The 27689-nt window shown below is 44.8% G+C and overlaps 1 protein-coding gene and 1 long non-coding RNA gene across 2 annotated transcripts in view; both read left to right on the plus strand.

Moving 5' to 3' along the window:
* The window catches only part of LOC108785775 (receptor-type tyrosine-protein phosphatase-like N), a 48179-nt gene that overhangs the window by 736 nt on the left and 19754 nt on the right, over positions 1-27689 (plus strand). Inside the window, exons 2-4 of the mRNA XM_018554916.1 lie at positions 24449-24499; positions 26779-26892; positions 27259-27364. Coding sequence (XP_018410418.1) covers positions 24449-24499; positions 26779-26892; positions 27259-27364 — 271 coding nt within the window. The remainder of the gene's footprint in view (positions 1-24448; positions 24500-26778; positions 26893-27258; positions 27365-27689) is intronic.
* LOC108785790 lies at positions 22083-22963 on the plus strand. Its single transcript, XR_001941152.1, has 3 exons — positions 22083-22169; positions 22552-22631; positions 22796-22963. It is a non-coding gene; the product is annotated as an uncharacterized LOC108785790 (long non-coding RNA).

Below are 27689 nucleotides of genomic sequence, written 5' to 3' on the forward strand. Positions count from 1 at the left end.
GGGGGGGGGAGAGAGACTACTACTTGCTATTGTTGCTTGCTTCTCATATACATTTGATCCCACTCCATGCAGTGATGATAAGGATAGGGAGTAATATTGTTATAAAGTCCTAAAACATATATTTGATGTAACACTACAAGAAGATGGATATTTATTCCAGGTATTATTATATATAATAATATAGCACCTAGAATCTCCATCAGCTCCGGCCCTCAAGGAGTGAAGGTTCCTCTCTCTCATATATACATATTAGTGCCAATATGGACAGCAGTCAATACACCTACCAGCATGTCACTGAGTGTGGGAGGAAACTAACATAAGCACCGGGAGAACATGCAAACTCCATGCAGATAGCATGCTGGCTGAGTTTTGAACCAGGGACCCCCTCGCTGCAAGGCAGGAGTGCTAACCACTAATCCATAGCGCTATCACCTGCATGTCACCACCAGCTAGAATTATGTTATTTTCTCTTCTTAAGCAAGAAATTAGAGCAAAAGGCTAAACCAATCTGATTATGGATTGCTGACAGATTGATTGATTGATTGATTGGGTGTGGATTATTGCAGTTTCCCTTATTAAATAAGACTCTGTAACAGGGGTGGGCAACTCCGGCCCTCCAGCCGTGCTTCTACCACAAATCCCAACGTGACTCTGCCTCTGGGAGTCAACTGTCAGTCCCGCAATGCCTCATGGGACTTGTAGTTCCACAACAGCTGGAGGACCTGAGTTGCCCTCCCCTGCACTTTAGGCTCAATTCACAAAGCTTCACACCGAGCTGAGGGCCTTTATTTTAGGCCATGTGACGGTTATTTTCATGTCTCATTGGGCACAACTAAAAAGCTCACTTCATAAATGTCCATTTTAAAAGAAAGATTTCTTACCCTGGAATTTTATGTATATTGTGTCCTGTAGGTGCGATTCACAAAGCAAACGCACCAGAATGAGTCCGGTTATTTTCCAGAAAGTGGCTGTTATTTTGTTATTTAAAGTGATATTAAAGTCGAATGTTTTTTAAGATACTTCAAATGCTGATGAGATCACTTACAATGGATGCTGCTCCTTGATGTTGAAAAGTTTTAGCTTCCTGTAGAATCAGTTGTTCCCCTGAGCACTGGCCCTGATATCCTGTTTTAGGGTGACTCCTTTCCCTTGCAGGGTCCTATGGAGCCACCCTTGTGTGTGCTAGTAAACTGCGTGTGTCTCGACAAACACACAGACATGACAAGGGAAGCCACTCCTAAACTTCCTGTTCCTCCCTCTACTTTTCTCCAAGCACTGTGTGTTTGTCTCCAGAAACACAGACACAGCAAGGCAAGCCGCTCTCTCCCCCTACCCCCCTGCTCTCCCCTCCTCTCCTCCTCCCTTCTCCAAGCTAGTAGATGGGTAGCTGCTGGAGTTTTTTCTGTCCCTTGTGATCTTGAGAGTTGGAGCTGTTGGGAAACATGATGACTGTAAGTGCTTGGGGAAAAAATGTAAAGAAAAACTTTGCTGGGCGATCTATATTTGTTTGATATGAATTCATTATTGTATAGTTTATTATTAGAGTTTAATACAAATGAGTGTTGGAAATGACATGGCTTGTATAAAGATACTTATCCCTGCGTGAATGAATGGAGCCTACATATTTTATAACTAAATATATATATATATATATTTAGATAGGCTTGTCTACATATTGTTTTCAGTTACTTTTTATTGCCATGAATATTTCTTATTGCTTTATTAAATAATTTGGCTGTCAGTGATGTCACTTGTACTAAACATATGAAAGCTGACTAGAGATCGCCTGTCCTGTGACAGCGGTGTCGGTGAATACCGAATTATATACAGTGGTACCTCTGTTCACGAGCGCTTCTGTTTGCGAAAAATTCGATTTGCGAACAGGAAGTTTGGCAAAATGTTGCTTCTGTTCGCGAACTCCACATCGGGTGACGAACACAACCTCAGCCATCTTCCCCGCTCTGACACGTGGTCGTGGCTTCCTCTAGTCGAGATCGCGGTCTGATCACAGTTTGATTCGGCTCGCGACCAGAATTGTGGAATGAATTAAGTTCGTAAACCGAGTACCACTGTACTTTAATGTTTGAATAATTCTCTTTGATGGCGGCGATGAGCCCGGAGGAATTCCCGCAAGGCCCGAGAAATACTTTATAGAGGATTTGATGGTCTTTACACTTTTTTTTTTTTTTTTTTTTCTTTGAGAGCGGAAAATGTAAAATGTGACGGAAAACAAAAGTACGCTGAATCATTTATCGTGCGGAAACCTAAGTGCCACTTAAAGGATTATTTTTCCACCCAAATCTAATATTTCAGGGTTTTGTAGATGCGGTGAGTTGAATCGTTCTCATGCTGCTTTTATCTTTTGAGGATTACATGATGAAAGGTTTATTTACGGACGGCCATCTCAATTTAGTAACATTTATAAAATATCTCCCTGAGTTGCTTGTAGCAATTTTCTAATCAGAAATGAAATGTATCTAAACTAAGGATAGAAGGGTGAGGGGTTAGAACCCCCCTTTTATTGCTGCCTGTGTCCATGTCGGGGAGATTTGGAGAGATTTTCTCTCACTTCCTGTTGTGGCTACAGGATAGGAAGGACAGGATATCTCCCCAATGGCACACAGATGGATTAAAATCTGGCAACTAACTATTCCCTCAAATCTTTGGCTTTAGATATAGTATAAAGCCCCACTCCGGGTTTTTTAAATGCCCTTGCAGTTTGGTCTTCCCATGCTGCCGGGTTTAAATGCTAGTTAAAGGCTATGTTCACCTTTTAGACCAGTGGAAGGAAAACTTCAGCCCTCTATCTATGGTGAAACTACAAATCGCATCATGTTTCTGCCTCTGGGAGTCATTCCTGTGGCTGTCAGAGTCTTGCAGTGCCTCATGGGACTTGCAGTTGCACCCCAGCTGGAGGACCAGAGTTTGCCCACCCCTGATCTAAAAGGTGAACTTAGCCTTTCAGGGTATAACATGAAACGGTGGTCACATCGGGACAGACTTCCGCCATGCTGTACCACTGTTCCCCTGAAACCGCTTCTCTTCGGCTTTCCATCTGGTGGTCGTACTCTGATGTCATCATGTACAATGCCGGACCAGCAATCCTGCATTGTACATGAGGATGGTGAGAGCTTGCCCACAACCTGGAGCATCACAAAGGAAAAGGAGAGTGGCAGAAGCCTGCCAAGGCAAGGAATTAGGTAAGTATTACATCATATTCTTCTACCTCTATATTTAACATACATTTAACCCTTGCAGGGAAGGGGGGGCATTGGAAGGTTTTTTGTAGGGATGCACCGATACCTGTTTTTCGGTATCGAGTACGAGTAGTGATATTTATCTTTCAGTACGCGCCGATATCAAGTACCAATACCTAAGACTGATACCTTCTGCTAGCATGGAGCCGGCTACCCGGCCAATCAGGAAGTCAGGTGGCATGTCATTACCTGCCATCCGGCTTCTTGATCGCCACGGAGGCCAGCTCCATGCTGTTTGGCCGACTCCAGGCTGATTGACCGCGAAGTCGGCGTCCCGGGCCAGTCAGCATCGATCCAGCCAAACAGCATGGAGCCAGTTTCCTAGTTTCCTGGCCAATCAAGAAGTTGGGCAGCGAGTCATTACTCGCCGCCTGGCTTCCTGATTGGCCTGAGAAGCAGTCTCCATGTTCCCTTGCGGCACTGCCGGTCAGAGGAAATCTCCCTTTGCCCGGAAGGTAATCGACGGTAAGTATCGGAGCATTGGAGAATCTCCCTCTGACCGGAAGGTAATCGGGGGTAAGTATCTGAGTGGGAACAAGTATTCGCCGAAATACTCGGTATCGGCACAGACACTAGTATCGATATTGGCGCATCCCTAGTTTTTGGTTTTCTTTTTACTTCTGAAAAATCTGAGTGCCAACGTGCCGGGGCCAACACAGGCCTTGATATTACAACTCTAGAAAAGGGCCTTGTGTGTCTTTAGAAGAAGATTACAAATATACACTGAGTGGCCAGATTATTGTGACCACCCCTATCAGTACTTCGTTGGGCCGCCTCGTGACTCCACGAGATGATGAAAGGTGATGCGAGGAATCTGACACTGCACTGTTGCCCTTCTGTTGTCTTGTACCAGTCTTGCCCCTCCCCCGTTCTGCCCTAACATTGACTAGTCGCTGACGGACACAATTCGCACGTTCAGACCCAGATTTTCATCTGACAGTCTGGTCTTTAAACACTTTAACAACACCTGTTCTTGAACATTTAACAAATTCTGCTGTTTTGCTGATACTCGCTCCATGGCTCCGAGCGCCAACAATCATCCCAAGCTCAAAGGCTGTTACATCGCGTTGTTTCCCCGTATCTTCAGAAACAAATCACTTCTACTGTCGTGGTAAACAACCTGCTTCGCTATTTATAATGGTCTGGCCCTCTAGCAACTTCAGCGCCAAATTATAGCTAATTTACCTACAAACGTCAGGTGGTCATAATAAACTGACCACTCAGTGTATATTTCATGTATAAATTTCCATCACAGTTTTAGAACAAAAAATATTGCTAATGATGAAATTGGGGCCGAATTGTTATGATTTATCAAGCTGTTCAAATGACAAAAGATTCATGTTCCCCTGCTGTGCGTTATCTAATGTTGGTGAAATGATACATTGTATCCCAGCGCCGTCTTTATTGTCTGCAATGTGAATCTTCCCCTCATGCCATTCCACGGTATTATTTCTGCTATTTGTTATCTCTGTATCAATGGAAAACCGTCTGTATCAGTCTCTGCTGCCAGTGTGTTATATGTCATGCTAACATTCGCTATGTGCTCTGCAGACCACACACTGTGGTCCTGGGATTTGTCTGCTGTTAATGCATGTTTAATAAGATCCATCTCCCTATTTTTTTTTTTTTTAAATACAAATGTCCTGGTTTTAATACTGGGGTTGAAAAACGCTGCTGTAAAGGGTACACAATCAAAAAAGCCTTTGCTATTGGCAGTTGGCATCTCTCATTTCCCACCAAAATTATGATGGATTGCTTAGGGTCAATCTTAAGAGCCAATGAACTTAATGCATTAGATTGGATTTACTCTGCAGCGGATTGGACTCTGCCCAAACCAAAGACCAGGTAACTTTGCTAAGTACTGTTCACTTTTAATCTCATTTATTATACTGTTGCTTATTGTAATATCTTTTCTGTAAATATTGTCTTGCACCCTCTTTCTTTTCTTTTCATTAAAACAATATTTTAAAATCATTAAGCTAAAACTTCACATGCTCCAAATCAGTGGTTCTCAACCTGTGTAACCTCGGGACCCACATTTGTCCTTGGTCATTAAGTCGCGACCCAAGTTGCACTGCAATGGAACACACACAGCATTGCGGTATTGCACTTTCTGGTGCGTCAATCAAACTGTGGGTGGGAGGTGCGTTTGGGGTGCCATTCAAAAGATCCACCCAGTCTCCATACATTACCAGAACTTGGAGTTGATCCTCAGCCTGGGGTCCTGTGTCGGCTGCTGTGTTGTGACAGAGCTCCATCCATATGTGCATTGCTTACCCTTCTGTTGTCTTGTACCAGTCTTGCCCCTCCCCCGTTCTGCCCTAACATTGACTAGTCGCTGACGGACACAATTCGCACGTTCAGACCCAGATTTTCATCTGACAGTCTGGTCTTTAAACACTTTAACAACACCTGTTCTTGAACATTTAACAAATTCTGCTGTTTTGCTGATACTCGCTCCATGGCTCCGAGCGCCAACAATCATCCCAAGCTCAAAGGCTGTTACATCGCGTTGTTTCCCCATATCTTCAGAAACAAATCACTTCTACTGTCGTGGTAAACAACCTGCTTCGCTATTTATAATGGTCTGGCCCTCTAGCAACTTCAGCGCCAAATTATAGCTAATTTACCTACAAACGTCAGGTGGTCATAATAAACTGACCACTCAGTGTATATTTCATGTATAAATTTCCATCACAGTTTTAGAACAAAAAATATTGCTAATGATGAAATTGGGGCCGAATTGTTATGATTTATCAAGCTGTTCAAATGACAAAAGATTCATGTTCCCCTGCTGTGCGTTATCTAATGTTGGTGAAATGATACATTGTATCCCAGCGCCGTCTTTATTGTCTGCAATGTGAATCTTCCCCTCATGCCATTCCACGGTATTATTTCTGCTATTTGTTATCTCTGTATCAATGGAAAACCGTCTGTATCAGTCTCTGCTGCCAGTGTGTTATATGTCATGCTAACATTCGCTATGTGCTCTGCAGACCACACACTGTGGTCCTGGGATTTGTCTGCTGTTAATGCATGTTTAATAAGATCCATCTCCCTATTTTTTTTTTTTTAAATACAAATGTCCTGGTTTTAATACTGGGGTTGAAAAACGCTGCTGTAAAGGGTACACAATCAAAAAAGCCTTTGCTATTGGCAGTTGGCATCTCTCATTTCCCACCAAAATTATGATGGATTGCTTAGGGTCAATCTTAAGAGCCAATGAACTTAATGCATTAGATTGGATTTACTCTGCAGCGGATTGGACTCTGCCCAAACCAAAGACCAGGTGAACTTTGCTAAGTACTGTTCACTTTTAATCTCATTGCTTATTGTAATATCTTTTCTGTAAATATTGTCTTGCACCCTCTTTCTTTTCTTTTCATTAAAACAATATTTTAAAATCATTAAGCTAAAACTTCACATGCTCCAAATCAGTGGTTCTCAACCTGTGTAACCTCGGGACCCACATTTGTCCTTGGTCATTAAGTCGCGACCCAAGTTGCACTGCAATGGAACACACACAGCATTGCGGTATTGCACTTTCTGGTGCGTCAATCAAACTGTGGGTGGGAGGTGCGTTTGGGGTGCCATTCAAAAGATCCACCCAGTCTCCATACATTACCAGAACTTGGAGTTGATCCTCAGCCTGGGGTCCTGTGTCGGCTGCTGTGTTGTGACAGAGCTCCATCCATATGTGCATTGCTTGTACAACTCCCTTTGCGTGCCCTGTAGGTAGCCAGAATGTGACATCACTCTGGTCCAAGACAGGTGAGGGAGCTGTTAGTATAGATGTAGCTCCCTCATGGCCATAGCCCCTGCCCATCCCACCTCAAGCTGACAATCTGCACCGGCCAGCATATTTTGAATGGCTGTTTGGCGCAATAACTGTCAGTGCTGCGCAAGGGGGAGGCTGATGAGCTTTTCACCTAGAAAAGTGGAAGGCACGCGGCGACCCACTGAACATGGGGTAGCGACCCACTTTTGGGTCAAGGCCCACCACTTGAGAACCAAGGCGCTAAATACATTTTAAAGGAATCCTTGCTGCTTTGAAGAATTTTCCCAAATTTTAAATCATAGAGGGAACCAGAATGTGCCAACAGTAACCCCTAAAAACATATACAATTAATTTAAAATTTAATTGAAAATCCCTTAAACATAACATACAGAATATACCTGGGCCCCCAAATAGGGTAAACTATGTCAAGGGATGAAAAGCAAGGCCTAAGAAGCAAACCAGATATGTAAATGAAAAAAAAGTATAATAAACTCTAATCAAAATAAAGTAAGATTTTGACCCAGAAAAAAAAACACCCCTTATATACACATACCCTAAACCAACACAGTTAAAAGCTATAGTGGGGCCCCATCTAGAAGATAATATATCACAAATATATCCACCACTGGATTAACCAATTATTCACAAATAGTTTAACTGACATTTTAATTAATAATTAAATATTGCATACATTTTAAATACAATTACCTGACTATAGATGATATATCAATAAGTACATCATAAAAGTAGAGAACATCAGTAATAGTAACCCAATTAAAAAGTGATACAGAAAGTCATAAACATAAGAATATCCAAATCACCCTTTTTATATTTCCTTCATAGACCATATTTTAAACTCTGTTATATTCCTGTTTGGTGTGGCAGCAAGTGTCACAGACATTTCTTAAAGGTCACAATTGCTACAGCCGATGCTGTAAACGGTGCATGTTTCTGTTACAACACATGGCGACAGGTTAACTGCGGAGGTAACTGACCCCAGTGATCATCACTCTCACAGGGTTATTCACAAAAGGGTGAAGGGTTTGGAGAAGGCCGGAGAAGTGAACAATCTAGGACAACATAGCTGGACTGGAAACTGAGCTGAATTGGAGAGTTTTTCCCAATCAGCTATGTTGTCCTAGATTGTTCCCTTCTCCTGCCTTCTCCAAACCCTTCACCCTTTTGTGAATAACCCTGTAAGTCTCCTAGCACTTGGATTGTTGTCCCGTGAGCTGGAAAATCCCCATGTAGCGTGAGACTGAGAGTACAGTGGTCACATTTTGGTGGCAGAAGCTGGATCTGAGCTGGAAAACCGACTCCCAGGTCAAGGATTCCCAGTTCCTCCCATTAAAATGATCATGCTATTTACTTACACTTACCCCAGATTTTAGGACACCGTCACCCCACCTCTTCATAGGAAGCACTACATGCAGAGGTGTTCATTCTCAGGGAGAAAGGTTGCACAGCTCAAAATAATCACCTGAAGTCTTCCGTTCCGCCCAGAGGCACTGTGAAAACCCTGCTCAGCCTGGCAGAAAGACTTCATGCTAAATTTACAGGCGTTTTCAGAAATCGAATGTACTTTCTAAAAGATTTCACTTCATGATCAGATCTTTTTTTCTTTTTGTGCAAATCAGGAGATTATTGTAGAGGAAAGTACACCAAATGGGCGAAGGGGGAGATCTCTTACCGAGAGCGGCGGGTGCCTAGAGACGGAGAAAAGGCAATGATTGCTCAATCTTCGCATGCCATAACAAGCAGTTCTGGGACATTTGCATTCTCATGATTGCTTTTTTGTTAATGTATATATTGTTATATTTTGCAGCAGGCGGCTGTCGGCTTGGTGGCATTGCTTGGGAATAGCAGGCAGCAGGCTGTGCTGAGTTCTCCTTGCATGCACAGAGTTCACTAGGGGCCTTATGGAACCCAGCCAGTCATTAGGTACCTTGAACCTCAAGGATAGCAGGCTCTGTACACAATGCTCTGGAGTGAGAGGTGAAGGGAAGGCGGCCGAGATTTTCCGGCCTAATTTACTCGCGTCGGTGTATTATTTTGCCGATTTGGCTTATTTAAATTGATGTGATGCTAATGTGCAACCCGATGACCTTTATGTGTTGCTAGGATCTGTGACAGGCGGGTAGCTGAGCGTTGGTGCCGAAGTTTGCAGAGGTGTTATCTGGCAGGCATCAGGCAATATTTGTATAGGAAATGGGCACAACTGATGTCTGTGTCCATGCATTAGGGAGCCGATCTCCAGTTTTGCTGCTTCTTTGTTCCCCTGTCAGGGAGCTTATATCAGCTAAATGCATTTCAGATGCATCATAGAAAACAGTGTTTAGTGTCCTTACACTCTGTATTAAAGGAGCCACAGCCTGAGTAAAAAAGCATGTGCCCTGCCAGCAGCTACAGAGAAGGACCTTTGCTCTATGTGGGGAAGCAGTGGTCTCTCTGCAGAAGTCCACCAAGCCCCCTGTTGAGTCAGACATATAGCTCTGCAATTGAAATCCAACTAACGCCCAACCTTTTTTTTTAGTATAGATTGGAGAGGAGTCAGAACCCCTTTAGGTTTTATTTGCTGTCTGTGTCCCCATTAGAGAGATTTCACCCCCTCTGTTCATCCTGATGACTGGCATCACTGAAAGTGACAGAAATCCCCAAATTCTGGGTTGTCCTCAAAACAGGAATAGACAGGAAATCTTCCAATGGGGACACTAGTTCTGCTGACCACCAGGGATTTCCCTCTCTTTGGAGAAATTTCCTCACACTTCCTGTTGAGTCCACAAGGGAAATCTACAAGTGCGACACATAGGGCTAAAAAAAAAAAGCTGACAGGGATTATAACCCTCCCTGGTTCTATACAATACTAAAAAAAGGCTTCAGGTCTACTTTACCAAAGCTCATGCTCCCTGCTGATTGAAGAGCTCTGGCTCTGATTCAGTAGGGGGCGTGTCAGACCTCTGCCGAGAGACCACTGCATCCACACATAGAGCAAGGGTCCTTCTCTGCGGCATGCTGGCAGAGGACAGGCTTTTCTACTCAGGCTGTGGCTGATGTTTAAAGAAAACAAAGTGTAACTTTTAAAAATCAAGATGGTTGTGGCAATAAAGTAATGCAATAAAGGAAGTGCATAGTCTATCATAGCTGCCCAACTGTCAAACCCCTAGCAACAAGCCTTTGTGAGTCACTTACCTGTAGCAGTCCGACGTAAAAAGGAACTTCACCTTCACCCCGGGTTACTTTCTTAGCTGGGTTATCCTGAATCTACATATTAACACGTCCAGCGAAACCAGCATTGTCCTACTGCAATCTGCAGATCCACCACCGCACGCTGGGTCCCGTGCCGCCATCTTTTTTACGTACACCATCAGGGGGCCGGCTGTCTCTTTCGGGTTCTTGCAGCCAGCACCCTGATAATAGGCATGCACCACAGAGCATCATCAAGGGGCCGGCGGAAAGGCTCACTTCAGCCGGCCCCAGGGGTGCACGCACTGTAGAGGACCCAAAGGCCGCCTTGGATGCATGACATCACCCTCTCAGGAGGCTGTGGGCAAATGGGATGTAATTCAGACCTAGGCAGAAAAGATGGGTAGGGTGAAGTTCCGCTTTAACTTGCTGCATGCTTGTCAGTTATATAGAAGTCACATACAGCTTAATAAAGTGAACCTTCCGTAAAACAGAAGTTCTTCTCTAATGCCCCCCCATCCCAAAATGCAGCTTTAAAAACACCCCTAAAAATAAAGTGTAAAAACACTTACCTTGGTCCAGCTCTTGACGCTTCCAGGACGTGTGGTTAACATTACCGCGGCTTCCCATAAAAAAACTTTATTTGTAAGGAGTTTCATTGTTTGGGGCTTGGGGACTGACAGTAAAGAGCACCCCTCAGTTTTCATAGTGGGCCTGCTTTAACCATCCGCATATTTCTCTCAGCGCAGGTTTCCTTTCATTATCTATATACAGTACAGCCAACAAATATTTTTGGGAGCTTCCACACTTCTTCTATTTTATTTTAACCGCACTTCCTTCATTGTTTTAAATGCCAAAGACATTCTAATGCAGATTATTTCATTAGAGAAATAACGGCGTGCGGTGCTCAGGACTCCTCGGCGAACCATCAAAATTCTTTTAATGCTCAGACTACCATAAAATAAAAAATGATGTATTGAAGTACTTGGCACATCATCGCTTTCGGTGTGGCATAAATGGTACCCGGTACCTTAAAGCTGAACCCCAGGCAGATATAAAAGCACTGTAATCATCAGCATGCCATTAAATGTATTTTTTTTTATGCAAGCAGTGTAAGCACCTGGATTTGATCTGTTATCAGACTTTTGCAGTCCCTGTACAGCAGGGCTGGAGAGTTAGAGGAAGTAGCAGCATGAGGAGCCAATCTGCTGAAAAGAAGCATGTTGATGGTAGGAGAGACAGAGAGATGAGCTCATCACTCCACTGCTTCTCCTTCCACTGTCCAGTCACAGACTGGGGGTGGGTCCGGGATGACCTGAGCTCAGTTGAATGGTCGGTCTGAGGACATCAAGTGGCAGAAAAATGTACTGCATGGGAAATCTCTGGATTGATCTTGAAGATTGCAGCAAAAGCTGATTGTCTTATTTGATCTTTTAATGGACTATTCATTGTTTTCTTTGGCTGTAGTTCTGCTTTAGGACCCGTTCACACCAGATACAGTGCGTTCCAGCCCGATTGTGGCCGGAACACACTGGATCGCATTGCGGCCGGCTCACTATGTTGTGGAGCAGGAGGGGACGTGGCGGTCCATTGAAGTGAATGGCACCTTAGAGTAGATGAAACTCTTAACAGGACGAGGTTTAGTTTGTTAAAGCGCCATGTGTGTCCTGCAAAAATCATTCACCAAAACAAAGGAGGATTTTTAAGGTACATACAATGAGAAAAATCTAAGGGCCGGTGCACACCTAGGCAAAACCTCACCGCAATCGTGCACGATTCCGCGCAAATTGCCGCACTGTCAGGAGTCGCCAAGGTGTGAACCGATCGCGCTTGCGCCCGTGCTTCCGAACACGACTAAAACAGCCGCGCACCGTGTATCACGATGTACCTTTTTTTTCTGCGATTGCCTCGCGGATGTCACCCCATTGAAATCAATGGGGCGCACGGCAATCACTGCCTGCATTGTGCAGGACTGCGCGATCCCGGGGGCGCGGTGAGCACCGGGGCTGAAAACAAATGTTTTTATTTATGTCGAAGTATCTCATTTTTATTTACATTCATTGTTAAAAACATACAAATGTAAAATCAGTTCTGGAAATGAAAGCCGTTGCAGTAACACATACTCAACCGTCATTGAGCCTCATTTCATTATCTCACATTTACATAACTATCCATCTGTGTGGGATGTTCATACAATAAAACAATGTGTGTAATAAACAATCGCAATATGTTTCTTTTTGTTTCTTTTTATTATTATAAGCAACTTTCTTTGCAATTTTTATCCTTTGTTATATCTCACCCTCTGCTGATTTCCTCGAGCCTCTTTCAGCCCTTTTCCTGTCTACATGGACTTCCTCCGGCACTGACTGCACAGTATACATAGCTCCCAATGTTCTGAGATGAGAAAGAGGGAAACCTTCTAGTGCAATGTACTTAGGCAATGGACAAACCCCCTCCCATTCCTAATGGGGACCATTAGGAATTTATATGTCAAAAATGATTGGTTAAACCCAGAATTGTTTTTTTGTCAGCATTACTTTTCCTTTATTCTGGCTTTTGGAATAGGAAACAAGATAATTAGGAGATAATATGAAAGCCTAGTGCAGAATAACACTTGTGGTAGTTTAGTAGAACCTTTTCATAGATATCTGTACATTAGACCAAACAGAGGGACAACTGAGGAGGAGAGAGGGACAGAGGTGTATGTTTTTGAATAAGGGACAGCGGAGAAGCATGTTTCATAATGATATATATATCAATGATACTATCATTGCAACCAGTTTCCTAATAGTGATAGCATTGGACTACGCCTATGCAATGAGTGTGTGCATGGCCGCTTGTAGTCTCCACCAGGAATGTATGTGATAGGGTGACAACACAGGTGCAAATGACCCCTGTTAGGGTGGCATTCTTTGCAATGGCCACCAATGTATGGATGCCATTCTGACCACCACCGTTAGGGGACCATTCTTTGCAATGGCCACCAATGTAAGGATGCCATTTTGACCACCATTGTTAGGGGTGGCATTCTTTGCAATGGCCACCAATGTATGGATGCCATTCTGACCACCACCGTTAGGGGACCATTCTTTGCAATGGCCACCAATGTAAGGATGCCATTTTGACCACCACTGTTAGGGTGGCATTCTTTGCAATGGCCACCAATGTATGGATCCCATTATGACCACCACTCTTAGGGTGGCATTCTTTGCAATGGCCACCAATGTATGGATGCCATTTTGACCACCGCTGTTAGGGTGCCATTCTTTGCAATGGCTACCAATGTAAGAGTGGAATTTTTCCCATGAATTAGTTTTAGCATGGGTTCCCCAAGACCTAAAACGTATTTTAACTTTAGTGAAACGGCAGGAGCACCACGGATTATTTAAATAAGAGATGCAGATTTAAAGAAATTGAAGACAGGTGTTCAAATTACTTTAAACTGCTAAAAAGAACTCCGGGATTTTATAAACCTTGTCCTTGCAGTGATTCTACCCCGGCACTGCAAGGGTTAAGTGCTCGCTTTGGCCTAGGGGTGCAAATAAAGAAGATATACTCACCTGATCCTCAGCCCTGGGGCAGCCAGAACTCACCTCTCTCCCCCTCTGCTTCGTCAGTGGACCTACATTAGACATAATGATGTCACGGGTCCATAGACCGCCGGGGCCTGGGGAAGAAGAGGCTGCAGGGACCGGTCTAGCAGGCCTTTGCGACTGAGGATCAGATGAGTATATATTCTTTATTTGCCCCTAGACCCTTAACACTTAAGCCTCGCAGTGCGGGGTAAGTTTTGTAATTCCTGGAGTTCCTCTTTAAAGCTTATCTTATATCAGATTTTAGTGATTGGATTTAATTCTGCTTTAACGACAGATCTTCACCAAATCAATCACAATGTGATGCAAGTGACAGTTGTACATATAATGGGTCCTATTTTTCTGAGAATTAAAAAAAAAATTTCCATTTGCATACATGGAAAAAAACTGGCGGGTTTTGTAATTATCCTAAAATGTCACGTCCATTTTCCAAACATAAATTCATCCGCGGAAAGCCACCAACCATCATCTTTCATTGTTATGACAGCTCAGAAATGATAAAATGTTATAGCTGCGGCTCGTCATCACCGCTGCTTGTTGCTCTGCCTTAAGAAATAAACCCAACAGTATGATTTGTGTGGCTCTGAAAGGCACTCATAACGCTGAGAGTTGTTACACAACCTCATTTACTGCCGCTAAACAAATAAAACAGCCTCCTGCCTCCAAGATGTCTGTGGATGTGACCCAAAATTCCACCTATGATGGCATATATTTGGGGAGGAAATTGCTGGATGTCTGTATCTCCCAGATGCTCCATCTTCCCCGGAGAGTCACTGGTTTTGCTTTCAGCTGAAAATATCTTTTTTTTATCCGCTTTGGTCCATTTTAGCTGCCTCTTCCGATGTTGTGCATCTAAACTCCTAGCATGGGCCGCTATGTACTTGGGCATCAAACATGTCAATGACCTATTCTCTTAAAGCAGCCATTCTCAACCAAGGTTCCTCCAGAGGTTGATTGGAGTTTCTTGAGCTGTGGCTCAATGACCTCCCTTCTGATAGTGCCTGGATAGGCCAACACACCTTGGCATATCCAGCTGCATGATCAAAGGATCTTTTTAGATGTATGTAAGGATGCCATTTTGACCACCACTGTTAGGGTGGCATTCTTCGCAATGACCATCAATGTAAGGATGCAATTTTATCTTGGACAGGCAGATCGTACTTGCAATGACCGCAATGCCCTTGAGGGGCGGGCTACCGGTGACCGCAATGCCGAACGGGCAGTGTGCGCTTGCGCACAACGGCCCGTCCGGCTTTTATCTTACGAACATGCTACACACCCGCGGGTTTTCAAACATGTTCGTAAGATAAAAGTCGTGCGACCTTACAGTAGTAGAGGTCGCACGGCTTCCACACACCTTACGATAATCGTACCATTGCAGGGTAACCCGCGATTATCGTACAATTATCGCAAGGTGTGTGGGCACCTTAAGGGTGCTATTTCGACCACCACTGTTAGGGTGGCATTCTTTGCAATGGCCACCAATGTAAAGATGCCATTTTGACCACCACTGTTAGGGTGGCATTCTTTGCACTGGCCACCAATGTAAGGATGCCATTTTTACCACCACTGTAAGGGCAACATTCTTCGCAATGGCCACCAATGTAAGAGGGGAATTTTTCCCATTGACCCGCGTGAATTGGTTTCAGCAAGGGGTCCCCAAGATCTAAAAATTATTTCAACTTTAGTGAAAAGGTTGAGAAGGTTGGCCTCCTCTTAATAGCTTTCAGTTAACCATACAATATATATTCTGTGGACTACAGAACACTTCCCCCTTTGTTATGAAGGCAAGGAGAGGGTGAGGTGTTCTGTGGTTATAACGCACTTCCTGTCCTAGGGTGGCAACGCTATAGATGCAGTACAGCGAGAGAGCATTGCCACCCTAGGGCAGGAAGTGTGTTACTGGCAAGATCAGGGAGGCATTCATTGTTCAATCTCGAAATGAGTAGTGGAATCCTTATGTGCAGCCAGGGTCGAGGATCCAAGGGGCTCCAAAGTAAGTAGAAGTCTAACCCCAGGCACATGCAGACACCATAAGGCACTATATTTCCGCACTCTTGACTGTTTTTATCTCAGAATTTTTTTCGGCCAGGTCAGATCAGGCATTTCATAAAGAAAAAGGATGGTTATCTAGTGCAAGGGTGGGCATCCTCAGCACCCTAGCTGTTGTGGAACAATAGGCCCATGGTGCATTGGCAAGACAGCCACAGGCTTGTCTCCCAGAGTCAAAGGCATGAAGGGATTTGTAGTTTCACCACAGCTGGAGTGCTGAGGTTGCCTACGCCTGTTTTAGTGACACCCACCCAGTTCCTTCCACACCTACTCATAATGCATGCCCAGGATGTAAAGGACGGGTCATTTCCACATCCCCTCCACTATGGGGGTTAATGGCAATACAATAAAAGTACGTACACACTGTGTGACCTTCTGCAAGCAGTGCAGAAGGCAACGGTGATGCGCAGAGCGCAATTGCCATAGCAACCAGGTTACACCTTTCATGACCAGCTGATCAATGGAAGATTTATGCTGATTGCTCACCGTGATTTTTTGCACTTTACACATTCATTTTTTTCCTTTACTCCTGGGAATTTCTGAAGATGAACATCTTGAAAAATTAAGAAAAAATCAAGATTAAATGCTATTTTTCCCCCTAGGGTACCAATAAAGAGCACTTTTACTTGCCTTATCTCTTGCTTCTTCAGTCTTCCTCCTCTCCGTGCAACCGGTCCCCCCGAAAGCCACTTCTCTTTGGCGCTTTGTCCGGTGGTCGCCTGCTGACATCATCACATACTCCTGGGAACTCCTGAGGATTAAATCAGTGGAAAAGGATTGCAGTGGGGCTCCCCCACCAAACTCCCCCACCGCCTCCACTGAAAGAGTTAAATGTTTACATTTTTTTCCTAGGGTACCATTAAGATGAACAAATGGGAACATTTTTAAAAATTTAAAATATTAAAAACTACCCTTGCAGTGGGGCTCCCCCCTTGTACTGCAAAGGTTAAATGCTTATTTTTACCAATAGGGTACCATTAAAAAAATGTTTTTACTTACCTTATCCTTTGCTCCTTCAGGCTTCCTCCAATCGATCTGCCCAGCGGTCACACTCTGACATCATCATGTAATCCTGGGAACTCCAGGGGATGAACTCCTGGGAAAACTTTCTAAAAATGTTAAAAAAAAAGAAATAACTACCTTTAGGTTGCAAGGGTTAAATATTTTTTTCCCCCTAGGGTACTATTAAAAAGCACTTTTGCTTACCTTAACCCTCACTCCTTCACGCTTCTCCCGATCTGTGCGACCGGTCTTCCCCTCCAAGGCCCCTTCTCTTTGGTGCTCTATATGGTGGTCACACTCTGAGGTCATCATGGACTATGAGGAACTCCGGAGGATGAACTCCTGGGGGAATTTTAAAAAAAATCTAAAAACTAGACTTACTGTGGAGTAGACTTGTGCGCCGTCAAAAAAAAATTTCCGTTTCGTTTCATTCCGTTTCGGAATATCCATATTTCGTAATTCGTGTCCGAAACTCAATTCGGATTCGTACGAAATACAAATTTTCGTTAGTTTCGGCACATTTTCGTAACTGTACGAACATTCGTTATGATGAAGTTAAAAAGCAAAAATACCTTTGTTAATATTGGAGTCGATGTGGTAGTTGTTTTTTTATCCGAAATACGAATTCCGTTAACGGATTCCGGATCCGAATTTCGTGTTTCGGATTAAAAAAAACTACCATCAACTCCAATATATTAACAAATGTACTTTGCTTTTTAACTTCAATATAACGAATGTCAACGGAATTTCGTATTTTCTGCCTGTATTGTAATGCAACCCTCAGCAGCAGCGGATCCGTATTTCGTATTAAAAAAAAAATCTTGTCATGTTGTTCAACCTCATTTACAGGGGTAATATTAGTTCCCGTTTCAATGAAATTCGGATCCGAAATTCGTTAACGGAATTTCGTATTTCGGATATAATTCGGAAACTGCGATTCGGATTTCGGATGCTTCCGAATTTACGAATTTCAGGAAAATTCGTACGAATTTCGATTCGTAGCGAAACGAATCGCACATGTCTACTGTGGAGCTCCCACCCCCCTGCACTGCAAGGGTTATATGCTAACTTTTGCCTTGCATACCATTAAAAAGCACTTTTAGTTACCTTCAGGCTTCCTCCCCTCTGTGCGACGTCATCATCATGTACTCCGGGCAACTCCTGAAGAAGAACGCCTGGGTAAATATTATTTTTTTTGTTGTTTAAACTAACCTTGCAGTCTAGGAGGGAAAGGGGGGGGCGGTGGTAGGGGGGTGCAATGTAGATCGCATTTGCTCATGCTTACTTTCCCCCTAGGGTACCATTGAAAAGCACTTTTACTTACCCCTTATCCCCCGCTCCTCTGGGCGTCCAGCTCTACATGCAACTGGTCCCCTCACTTCTCTTCTCTTTGCTGCTCCATCTGGCAATTGCACTCTGATGTCATCACGTACAATTCAGGACCAGCAGTCCTGCATGGTAAGTGAGAATGCCAAGGGCCCGCCCAGGACCTGGAGCATCGAAGAGCGCTGGCTGCCAGGAGAGTGAGGAATAAGGTACAGCTGCTCTTAAATGGCAAAAATCAGCATTTAACCCTTGCAACGTAGGGGGTGCCCCATCTGCAAGGGCAGTTTTTTTATTTCCCCGTAGTTCAGCTTTAAAATGAAACCCATCTATCTGTTTTATCCAATTAACTATTGATCAAGAACAATACTATGAGTCTATCATCTTCGAATCTACTTTCCTTACGTTTTTTATGATGCACAACATATTTTTAATATCTTTCATTCTATTTATACACCCATTGTCATCATTCCCCTTAGCCCCCCTCCATGGTTGTAGGCATGTCACATTTGACCATGGCGTGTGTGTGCTGATTCAGAGAGTGACGCTTTGCATCCATTCTCCTCCACCCCCACTCCTTCCTGTGACTCATCCCACGTCAAATAATGGAGCTGCCCTTTACACCGGCTTACATTCTGCTCTGCATTGCTCCTGTGTGGGAGATCATAAGCATTGCTCTAATTATCCCCCATCCTATACCCCGGTGATGTCTGCCGTCCCTCAATATCCTGCAGTAGCTCAATGGTTGACGCTCTGTATTACCATACACTGACAATTCAGACAGCACAGAGGTTCAACAATGCAAATTGGGTGGATTAAAGTATATCAGAACTCCAGAAACAAAATGGGATATATTGCAGCTTACCAGTCCTTAGATGTGGTGGGTAGATTATTTTTCTCAGGTTTATTTTCCAGCAATTCTGCCAGTAACACACTGGAAAAAAAACAGGTGTTGGGAGGGGGTGTTCTGTAGTCCTGTGTCCTATGTGACAACACATACCCGTTATGTCATGTAATACTTCATTATGGTCACTAGATGGAGCTGAGGAGCATAGGAAATAAATATGTATTCCCTGGGCTCCTCAGCTTCATCTAGTGGTCAAAACGTAGTATTACATGGCAATACATTCAAACTGGAAAAACGATATATTAAAGGACATTTGATCCAAGATTTAGAAATGTTAACCCTTGCAGTGGTCTACCTCCACATTGCATGGGGTTAAGTGCTTGTTTTTCTCTAGAGGTACAAAGGAGAAATACTCACCTGGTCCCCGGTCCTGCAGCAGTGACTGTGGTGTATCGCTTGGTGGCCTGTATGAGACGTGGTGACACCACGGGTCCTTAGATCGCTGGAGCCTGTGGGAGAAGAGGCTGTGGGGACCGATCTAGCAGACGAGTGGGACCAAGAATGAGTATTTCTTCTTTATTTTCGCCCCCAAGACAAAATGAGCACTTAACCCTTGCCGTGCAGGGATAGCGCCAATGTAAGGGTTAACTTTTAAAATTCCTGGCATTAACATTCATTTTTGCATTATTCACCCAAAACGAAGGTCCCTGCAAATTGTTGCTATATGGACCCCCATGAGTACTGTTCATGTCCTTTTTAGTTTTGTTCATGAATTTATCATTGTTCTTGTGTATCGGGCAGCTCCCGGCAAGGACAGGTGCTGCGTGTGATTAGTACGCAGTGGGTCCATGCGGGTGCGGGTGAGCGTACTCGTACGCTGACAGGATGGATCCTGTCTGCGTCCGAGCCAGGAAACACGCACCCGTACAGAGCTGCACTTGAGGTGAGTGTAGGGGGGCGTACGGCCGCGTAGTCCCATAGGGAAGGACGGGGGCTGTGTACTAGAGCTGCAGCTAACGATTATTTTCAAAATCGATTAGTTAGCCGATTATTAAGTTCGATTAATCGGTTAATCGGATAAACTATAAAATAAAGTTTAAAAAATGGCTCCAGTGATAGGACTACTAGTTTGTATTAAGGTTGTAGTCCATCACAGGAGCAAGCTTGGACCGGTGGAAGTAAAAAAGAAAAAAAGATAGTGTGGTGTGCAATATAGTGAAATGGAAAGTGTAAAATTATACAGCAATGCATGCAGAATGGCAACGGCTATAGAGGACTACAAAACCCAGCAAAAGCACATTATACAGCACAATGCAGAATACCGCCAGCTATAGAGGAATACAACAAATCCCAGCAATAGTACATAATAGCTGGCGGCATTCTGCATTGCGCTGTATAATGTACTACTGCTGGGTTTTGTAGTCCTCTATAGCTGGTGGTATTTAGCATTGTACCACTTTATAATGTATTGTTGGTGGGATTTGTTGTACTCTTCTACAGCTGGTGGTATTCTGCATTGCGCTGTATAATGTATTATTGCTGGGACTTGTAGTCCTCTATACAGCGCAATGCAGAATATCACCAGCTATAGAGGAGTACAACAAATCCCAGCAATACATTATACATACAGTGTATAATGTATTGCTGGGATTTGTATTCCTCTTTAGCTGATGGTACATTGCTCTGCATAATATACAGTACAGCACAATGTACCATCAGCTATAGAGAAATACAAATCCCAGCAATACATTATAGAGCACCATGTGTGGGAAAGTGCAGGCTTACCTGAGCAGTCTTCCAGCAACTTGCTTCTGAGATCGGACCTGTCTATCAGCGGCTGTCATCCCCCCACACCTGCTCCTCCTTACTACATCTCCCCGCGTGCCTTGCCGATCGTGGATGGGCAGGAAATGTGAGGCGGGGAGGAGGTGCGACGTGTGGAGCGTGGATGCGAGCGGGTCTGGCAGCGGCGAGCGCGAGGTGGGGAGGAGGTGCGGTGCACAGCGTGTGGAGCTGTGAACAGGGCCAACTGATCAGGAAGCCGATTATTCGATTATTGAAAAAGTTGACAACTTTTTCAATAATCGATTATGTCGATTAGTTGTTGCAGCCCTACTGTGTACTAATCACACGCAGCACCTGTCCTTCCCGGGAGCTGCCCGATACGGCTGTGCACGGAGCTGTACGTGCCGGCCTTTTCTCGTGTGAATGAGCCCTTAATGTTATTAATTTTCATTATCCAGACATTGTCCGGTATGGGTCAGATCAATCGAATAGTTTCCAAATGCTGCCAAAATCCTGCACCAACCACAGTATAATTTCAGTGGAAGCCATTCGGTCTCTCTGTAGTTTATCCGGCTGGGCAGTCCATTGCTGGAAGCAACGAAGAGAAAAAAATCTATATTTATTAATCCGATTAGACAACTGCTGAAAGCTGACCTGTGATTGGTCGGTATAAACTCTTCCTTGTTATTTGTATACCGTTATTAAATGAAACCTATGAGAATAATTTGTTAGAGGGTAAGTTGAGAGATTCTGTAGAAATCTGATGAAACAAGGGTCATGCGGTAACGGCTAAATGAGTTGTATTTGCGAAAAAAGCATTGAATTAGCTGCGTGACATTTGGAGTCAATGAGAAAGCAACGTCTAAGTGTCCGCCTTCTGTGCTCCTGCTGCAAACATCCTGTCGCTGTTCATCTCACGTTCGTCTGAGAGCCCCAGCCTACGTCAGCAAACACAATCATCAGCGACGTCAAGTGTAGATGGGAATATTCTGACATATGAAGAGGCTCTGGTATTACAGCCTCGCATTCTCTAAGGGTTTCAAGGCACAGAATCTCATAAGTCCCCCCTCCGCCCTTCCTCTTGCTTGTCAGATTTTGTTCCAACACGTCAAAGCTCTGCTTGTGAAAAACAACTGTGTCCTTCTAGCGGTATATGCCGGGTACCTGTAATTACCAAATAATGATATCTGATAGCAGTGGACACTTGGGTGATGCAGTTATTGTTAGGGAAGATGACATTTTTTTTCTTTGCAAATGTGGGAGCTCTTCCAGGAAGATGGAAAGTGAGTGATGACAGGAACGGAGTGTAGAGGGTAATGGGGAGAGGTGGTCAGTGTAGAGGGTAATGGGTAAAGGTGGGGAGTGTAGAGGGTAATCGGGAGAGGTGAGGAGTGTAACAGGGAGAGGTGGTGAGTGTAGAGGATAATGGGGAGAGATGGTGAGTGTAGAGGATAAAGGGAAGATGTGGGGAGCGTAGAAGGTAATGGGGAGAGGTGGTGAGTGTAGAGGGTAATGGGGAGAGGTGGGGAGCATAGAAGGTAATGGGGAAAGGAAGTAAGTGTAGAGGATAATGGGGAGAGGTGGTGAGTGTAGAGGGTAATCGGGAGAGGTGAGGAGTGTAGAGGGTTATGGGGAGAGGTGGGGAGTGTAGAGGATAAAGGGAAGATGTGGGGAGCGTAGAAGGTAATAGGGAGAGGTGGATAGTGTAGAGGGTAATGGGGAGAGTAATAGGGAGAGGTGGTGAGTGTAGAGGGTAATGGGGAGAGGTGGTGAGTGTAGAGGGTAATGGGGAGAGGTGGTGAGTGTAGAGGGTAATGGGGAAAGTTGGGGAGTGTAGAGGGTTATGGGGAGAGGTGGGGAGTGTAGAGGATTATGGGGAGAGGTGGTGAGTGGAGAGGGTTATGAGGAGTGTAGAGGGTAATGTGGAGAGGTGGTGAGTGTAGAGGATAAAGGGAAGAGGTGGGGAGCGTAGAAGGTAATGGGGAGAGGTGGTGAGTGTAGAGGGTTATGGGGAGAGGTGCTGAGTGAAGAGAGTAATGGGGAGAGGTGCTGAGTGTAGAGGGTAATGGGGAGAGGTGGGGAGTGTAGAGGGTAATGGGGAGGGGTGGGGAGTGTAGAGGGTAATGGGGAGAGGTGGTGAATGCAGAGGGTAATGGGGAGAGGTGGTGAGTGTAGAGGGTGATTGTGAAGAAGAGGTGAATGGAAAGGATATGTGGACAGAGGTAACAGGAAAGAGAGCGTGTGATTGGAAAGGGCAGGAGGTGAGGGTGCAATGTGATTGGAAGGTGGTAGGAGGTGAGAGTACATTGTGATTGGAAGAGGGTGGGAGGTGTGGGCGCAGTGTCATTGAAAGGGGAAGAAAGTAATTGGAATGGGGCAGTACATTGTGTTTGGAGGAGGGCAGAAGGTGAAGGTACATTGTGATTGGAAGGAGCAGGAGATGAGAGTAGAGTTTGATCGGAAGGGGCAGGAGGTGAGGGTACAATGTGATTGGGAGAAGGTGAGAGATGAGGGTACAATGTGATTGGGAGAGGGTGGGAGGTGTGGGCGCAGTGTCATTGAAAGGGGAAGACAGTCATTGGCAGGGGGCAGTACATTGTGATTGGAGGAGGGCAGTAGGTGAGGGTACACTGTGATTGGAAGGGGCAGGAGATGAGAGTAGAGTTTGATTGGTAGGGGCAGGAGGTATGGGTTACAGCATGAATGGAGGAGGGCAGAAGGTAAGGTGGCGTGATATTGGAAGGGGTAAGGGGTGAGTCAGAGTGTGATTGAAAGGGAGCTTAAAGATCATGTGAGTGAGGTATGTGGACTAGCATGAGTGATGTGTAGGGAAAAAATGGCTAATAACATGGGTGATCTATAGAGTAAATGTAGGAGTATAGTGTAAGAAGCGGAGATAAGCTAAAGGTACGTGAGGTGTATGCGTAATAAGAGTTTGGTGAGGAATGGTTGTTGGAATGAAAGAAAGTGTGATGTTATAGACTGAAAATAGATTCAGTGAAGTATGCGGAAAAGCATGAGTGATGTGTAAGGAAAGAATGGTTATTATAGCAACGTTAATATGTAGAGTACGTATTGCACTAGTGATGAGTAATACACACTGTGAAGAACAAAATAATGTCGGTGACTATTGGGATTTTCATACAAATATGTGTATATATATATATGTGTGTGTCAGGGCTTTGTCTCTTCCTGTCATCATGGTGGTCACCTAGGCTGCCCATTACATTAGAGGACTAATAAGAAGCCTTGGGCCCGTGTAACACTAGCCAGACAGTCTGCCATTTATAGAATTGTTGTTAAAGGTTCCTTCACCTTTTCTCATGGAGTGTTGTCCTTTGGGTAAAGACGGAGTTGCACTTAGCTGATCCTGTCATTGGGGAGATGCCACCAGCATAAGACTTGACAGTGTGACGGGGCCCATTTACAGGAATAGTGAAGACTTGCATATAACTGCAGTTTTATATATCTTCTGATCTGTTGATTATTTATTATGTGGTTTTTCACTAAAAGCAACCTCTGTTTATGCATTTTGTCATCTTACGCTCAGTTTGAATTCCTATGAATTGTATGTCAGTTGTTCCCAATTATAAAAAACATTAATTTTTCTCTTTTATTGATTCCTCAGGCTGCCTCTTTGATCTGAGGCTCTGCTCCAAGGAGGAGGTCTGTGTACAAGGTGGGTCTTCCTACTCATGTATCCTGATATAGAATATTGATATCGGATACAGACCAAGTGGGACTTCTAGTCTGATCCTTTTCCTGTTAGAGCAGAACTGCAAGCCAAACACACAGTGAAGTCATAATTACACCATAGAAGTTATGGCTTACGTGAATTCTGTTCTTTGGCAGAAGGATTAAAGCGGACCTTTAGACTCAAAAATCTACAAAACAATTCGACCAATGCATGCCATATAGTGTACTTCACGTCATGTCTGAAACCTAGAGTTGTATTCAGTTTTCTTTATGTCTGCAACTTTCATTAAAATAATTCCTGGTGGTTTTACCATAAGGGTCCTTGTTCAGGAACATCTTGTTGGATGGTGAGAACTGTATCCCGAATGTGCTGCTGCCTTGTCACATGGGTAACTGGTGAAGACTATAAGCCACCTTGGGGACACACATCAGACCAATGTCACTATCAGGAAGCCGGTCCAGTTAAATGAGGTGCATCCCATAATGAAGCGAGTGCACTTAAAGGAGAACTATGGGGTCAGTGTTTTTCCCCATAGTTCTCCTTAGGGTAACGGGAGGACACAAACTAGCGTCCTCCCGTCACCCTAAGCCCAGTATACCGCAAGCTACAGCTCGCGGTATACTGAGATGCCGCAGCTGCTGCTCGCGGTATACTGAGACGCCGCAGCTGAAGTGGATCCCATCAATTATGCCTGGATCCGCCCAGCTGCGTGAGTGACAGCTGGCTCTGCCTATCTAGAGTCAGAGCCAGCTGTACCCGCCCATTCCGATCCGCCAGTCAGCGTTGGAGGATCGGGGAGGTGGGAATCCAGCCCCTCCCCTGTCATGGCAGAGAGCCGTGACAGGATCGAGAGGTGAGCGAACTCCGGTATGTGTTCGCTCACTTCTCGATCTACTGAGCCGACCTGTGACAGTCTCATTGTCACAGGTCGGCTAGAACTACGAGGTGAGTAAAAGCACTCACCTCATAGTTCTCCTTTAAACAGGAAATGGCTGATAGAGGCTGGAAATCAGCAAAATATTATGAAAAGAAATGTGCATATAAGATTTTATGGGCGAGAAAATGGCATTTTGGTTATAATAAACGGTGCTTTAGCAAACGAAATGTTGTCCAGTTTGGGTTTTACATTTATTTTAAAGCCCAACCCTGGGCTCAACCCCTCCGCCACCCAGTCATCCTTTTTCAGACATCTTTATGATGGTCAGAACGGTCACATGATGTACTGGGTCTTCTTCCTCTTTACCTCTTCTTCATCCCAGGGTGGTCCTCTACTAATGCAAAGAATGGCACTGACATCATGACATCACTGCCGCTCTGTGCTTCAATGCACTGTGAACAAAGGGTGCAGGGGTCACACCCTTTTAGGGGACCGGGCTATGACACCCAATGATGTATAGTATGTTCTTATTCTTACAGGTATAATTATGCTGGGTGTTTTCAGCCCCAAAAAAGTACTGTAGGGGTCAGCTTTGGATTGAAGATGATTATTGCAGCCTGGGCTTCTTTTTTTAGTCATGTACCCTGCCTGGGGCCAATTTAAACAAAAATCTTTTGGCTGGTTAAGACACAACCTTCCCTACTTTGACCAACAAAACTTTTTGGCTATACATTAGGGATGTCTCGATACTAGTATCGGTGCCGATAACAGGCATTTTCACAAGTACTTGTACTCGTGAAAATGCCCCGATTCTTAAGTCCGATACCGGACAAATAGCAGCGGCCGTCCGAGTTCCCGCGCTTGTGGGGACCTTGGCACCCTGCTGGGGCCCTGCAGATAGCTGTCCATGGCAGTACCTTTCTGGTTCTTTATCTCCTCCTTCCTGGCGCAGGCACAGCCATGGACAGCCCTGGGGGCGGAACTAACGCCCCGGGGCTAGGAGCTGGGGTTTCCTGCCGCACACTGACAGGGAGGACTGGGCCGGGAGATGGACAAAAGTTGCGGGGCCCAGCAGCGCAGAGAGTCATCCGGACTGGACGTGGGGGAGGCTGGGTCCCGACATCGCTGGTGACGTGGAGTGCCCGCAGAGCCACTGCAGATGTCCAAGTCACCCAGTGAGATCAACACGCAGCTTGGTGAGAGCAATTCTGCTTTGGAGACATGTATTCGCAGAACACATGTTCCCAAAGCAGAATACATGTCCCCGAGTACAGGGACAGTACTTGCAGTTGCACTTGGCCTTAAAAAAGTGGTATCGGGACATCCCTACTATACATTCATGTTAATGACTCTGCCTGTGTGTCTTTAATTTATTTTTTTTCAGATGGGTTATTCGGTCAGTGTCGGGATCGTTCGGAAAGGGACGTGGGACAGTTTCAGGTGTCTCCTAGAACTCTGCAACAGTTACAAGGCATTCTCCGTCGTCTGTCAGCCAAAGGTAATCAGTAACCCAAAAACAATCAGCCGTGAAATCCGGTCCACCATTCCTGTGCAATTACAGAAAAAAAAAGATGACTGCATTTTCTCATGATTTAAGGAAGCGGCTCCGCTCTGATTGATTGAATTGCAAAGCTCGGTGTCATTTGCATTTTCTCCCAGAGTGACTTGCTGCATCTTTTCTTCTGATTTTCCCCTTTTTTATTTTACGAAGAATGATTTCGCCCGGCCACACAATTAACTTCTAGCCGACATTTCTAGATTACTATCTATCACCAGAGCAAAGAATGCATAAGAAATAAAGGATATGCAAAGCAGGCCGGCTGTAGAATTAAAGTGACTTTTTTTTTTTTATTGGTGGTCATAGGGTTGTCTTGGAAGGATGATGTGACGCAGCGAGTGATGGCTCATGAAATGGGCCGCATCCCGCAGCACAAAGCTCTGCAGCCTTTCGATCTTTTGGATGAAGAGAGGTATGTTATGATATTAAAGGTACACTCCATTCTGGACTGAAAATGAAGGCTTGAAACGCCAGGGAACTCAGCTTCTGTTCATCATCCAGGCATGACTGTAGTACAGCAAGCCTCTCTGTCCCATTATATGTCCTAGCCAGTGGCAGAGCTAAGGAACAAAGGGCCCTGGTACAAGATTTTTTTCTGTGCCCCCTCCCCCAGTCCCCTCTTCCTGCTCCCAAGCCCGCTCAGAAGCTTATTGGCCCATGCAACCATACCTCCTCCAATGTAGGGGGGGCCTGGGACAGGATCTCTCTGGGCCCCCCCCCCCCGCCCCCGCCCCCCC

Source organism: Nanorana parkeri, unplaced genomic scaffold (assembly GCF_000935625.1).
Source record: "Nanorana parkeri isolate BGI_ZX_2015 unplaced genomic scaffold, ASM93562v1 scaffold178, whole genome shotgun sequence".
NCBI lineage: Eukaryota > Metazoa > Chordata > Amphibia > Anura > Dicroglossidae > Nanorana > Nanorana parkeri.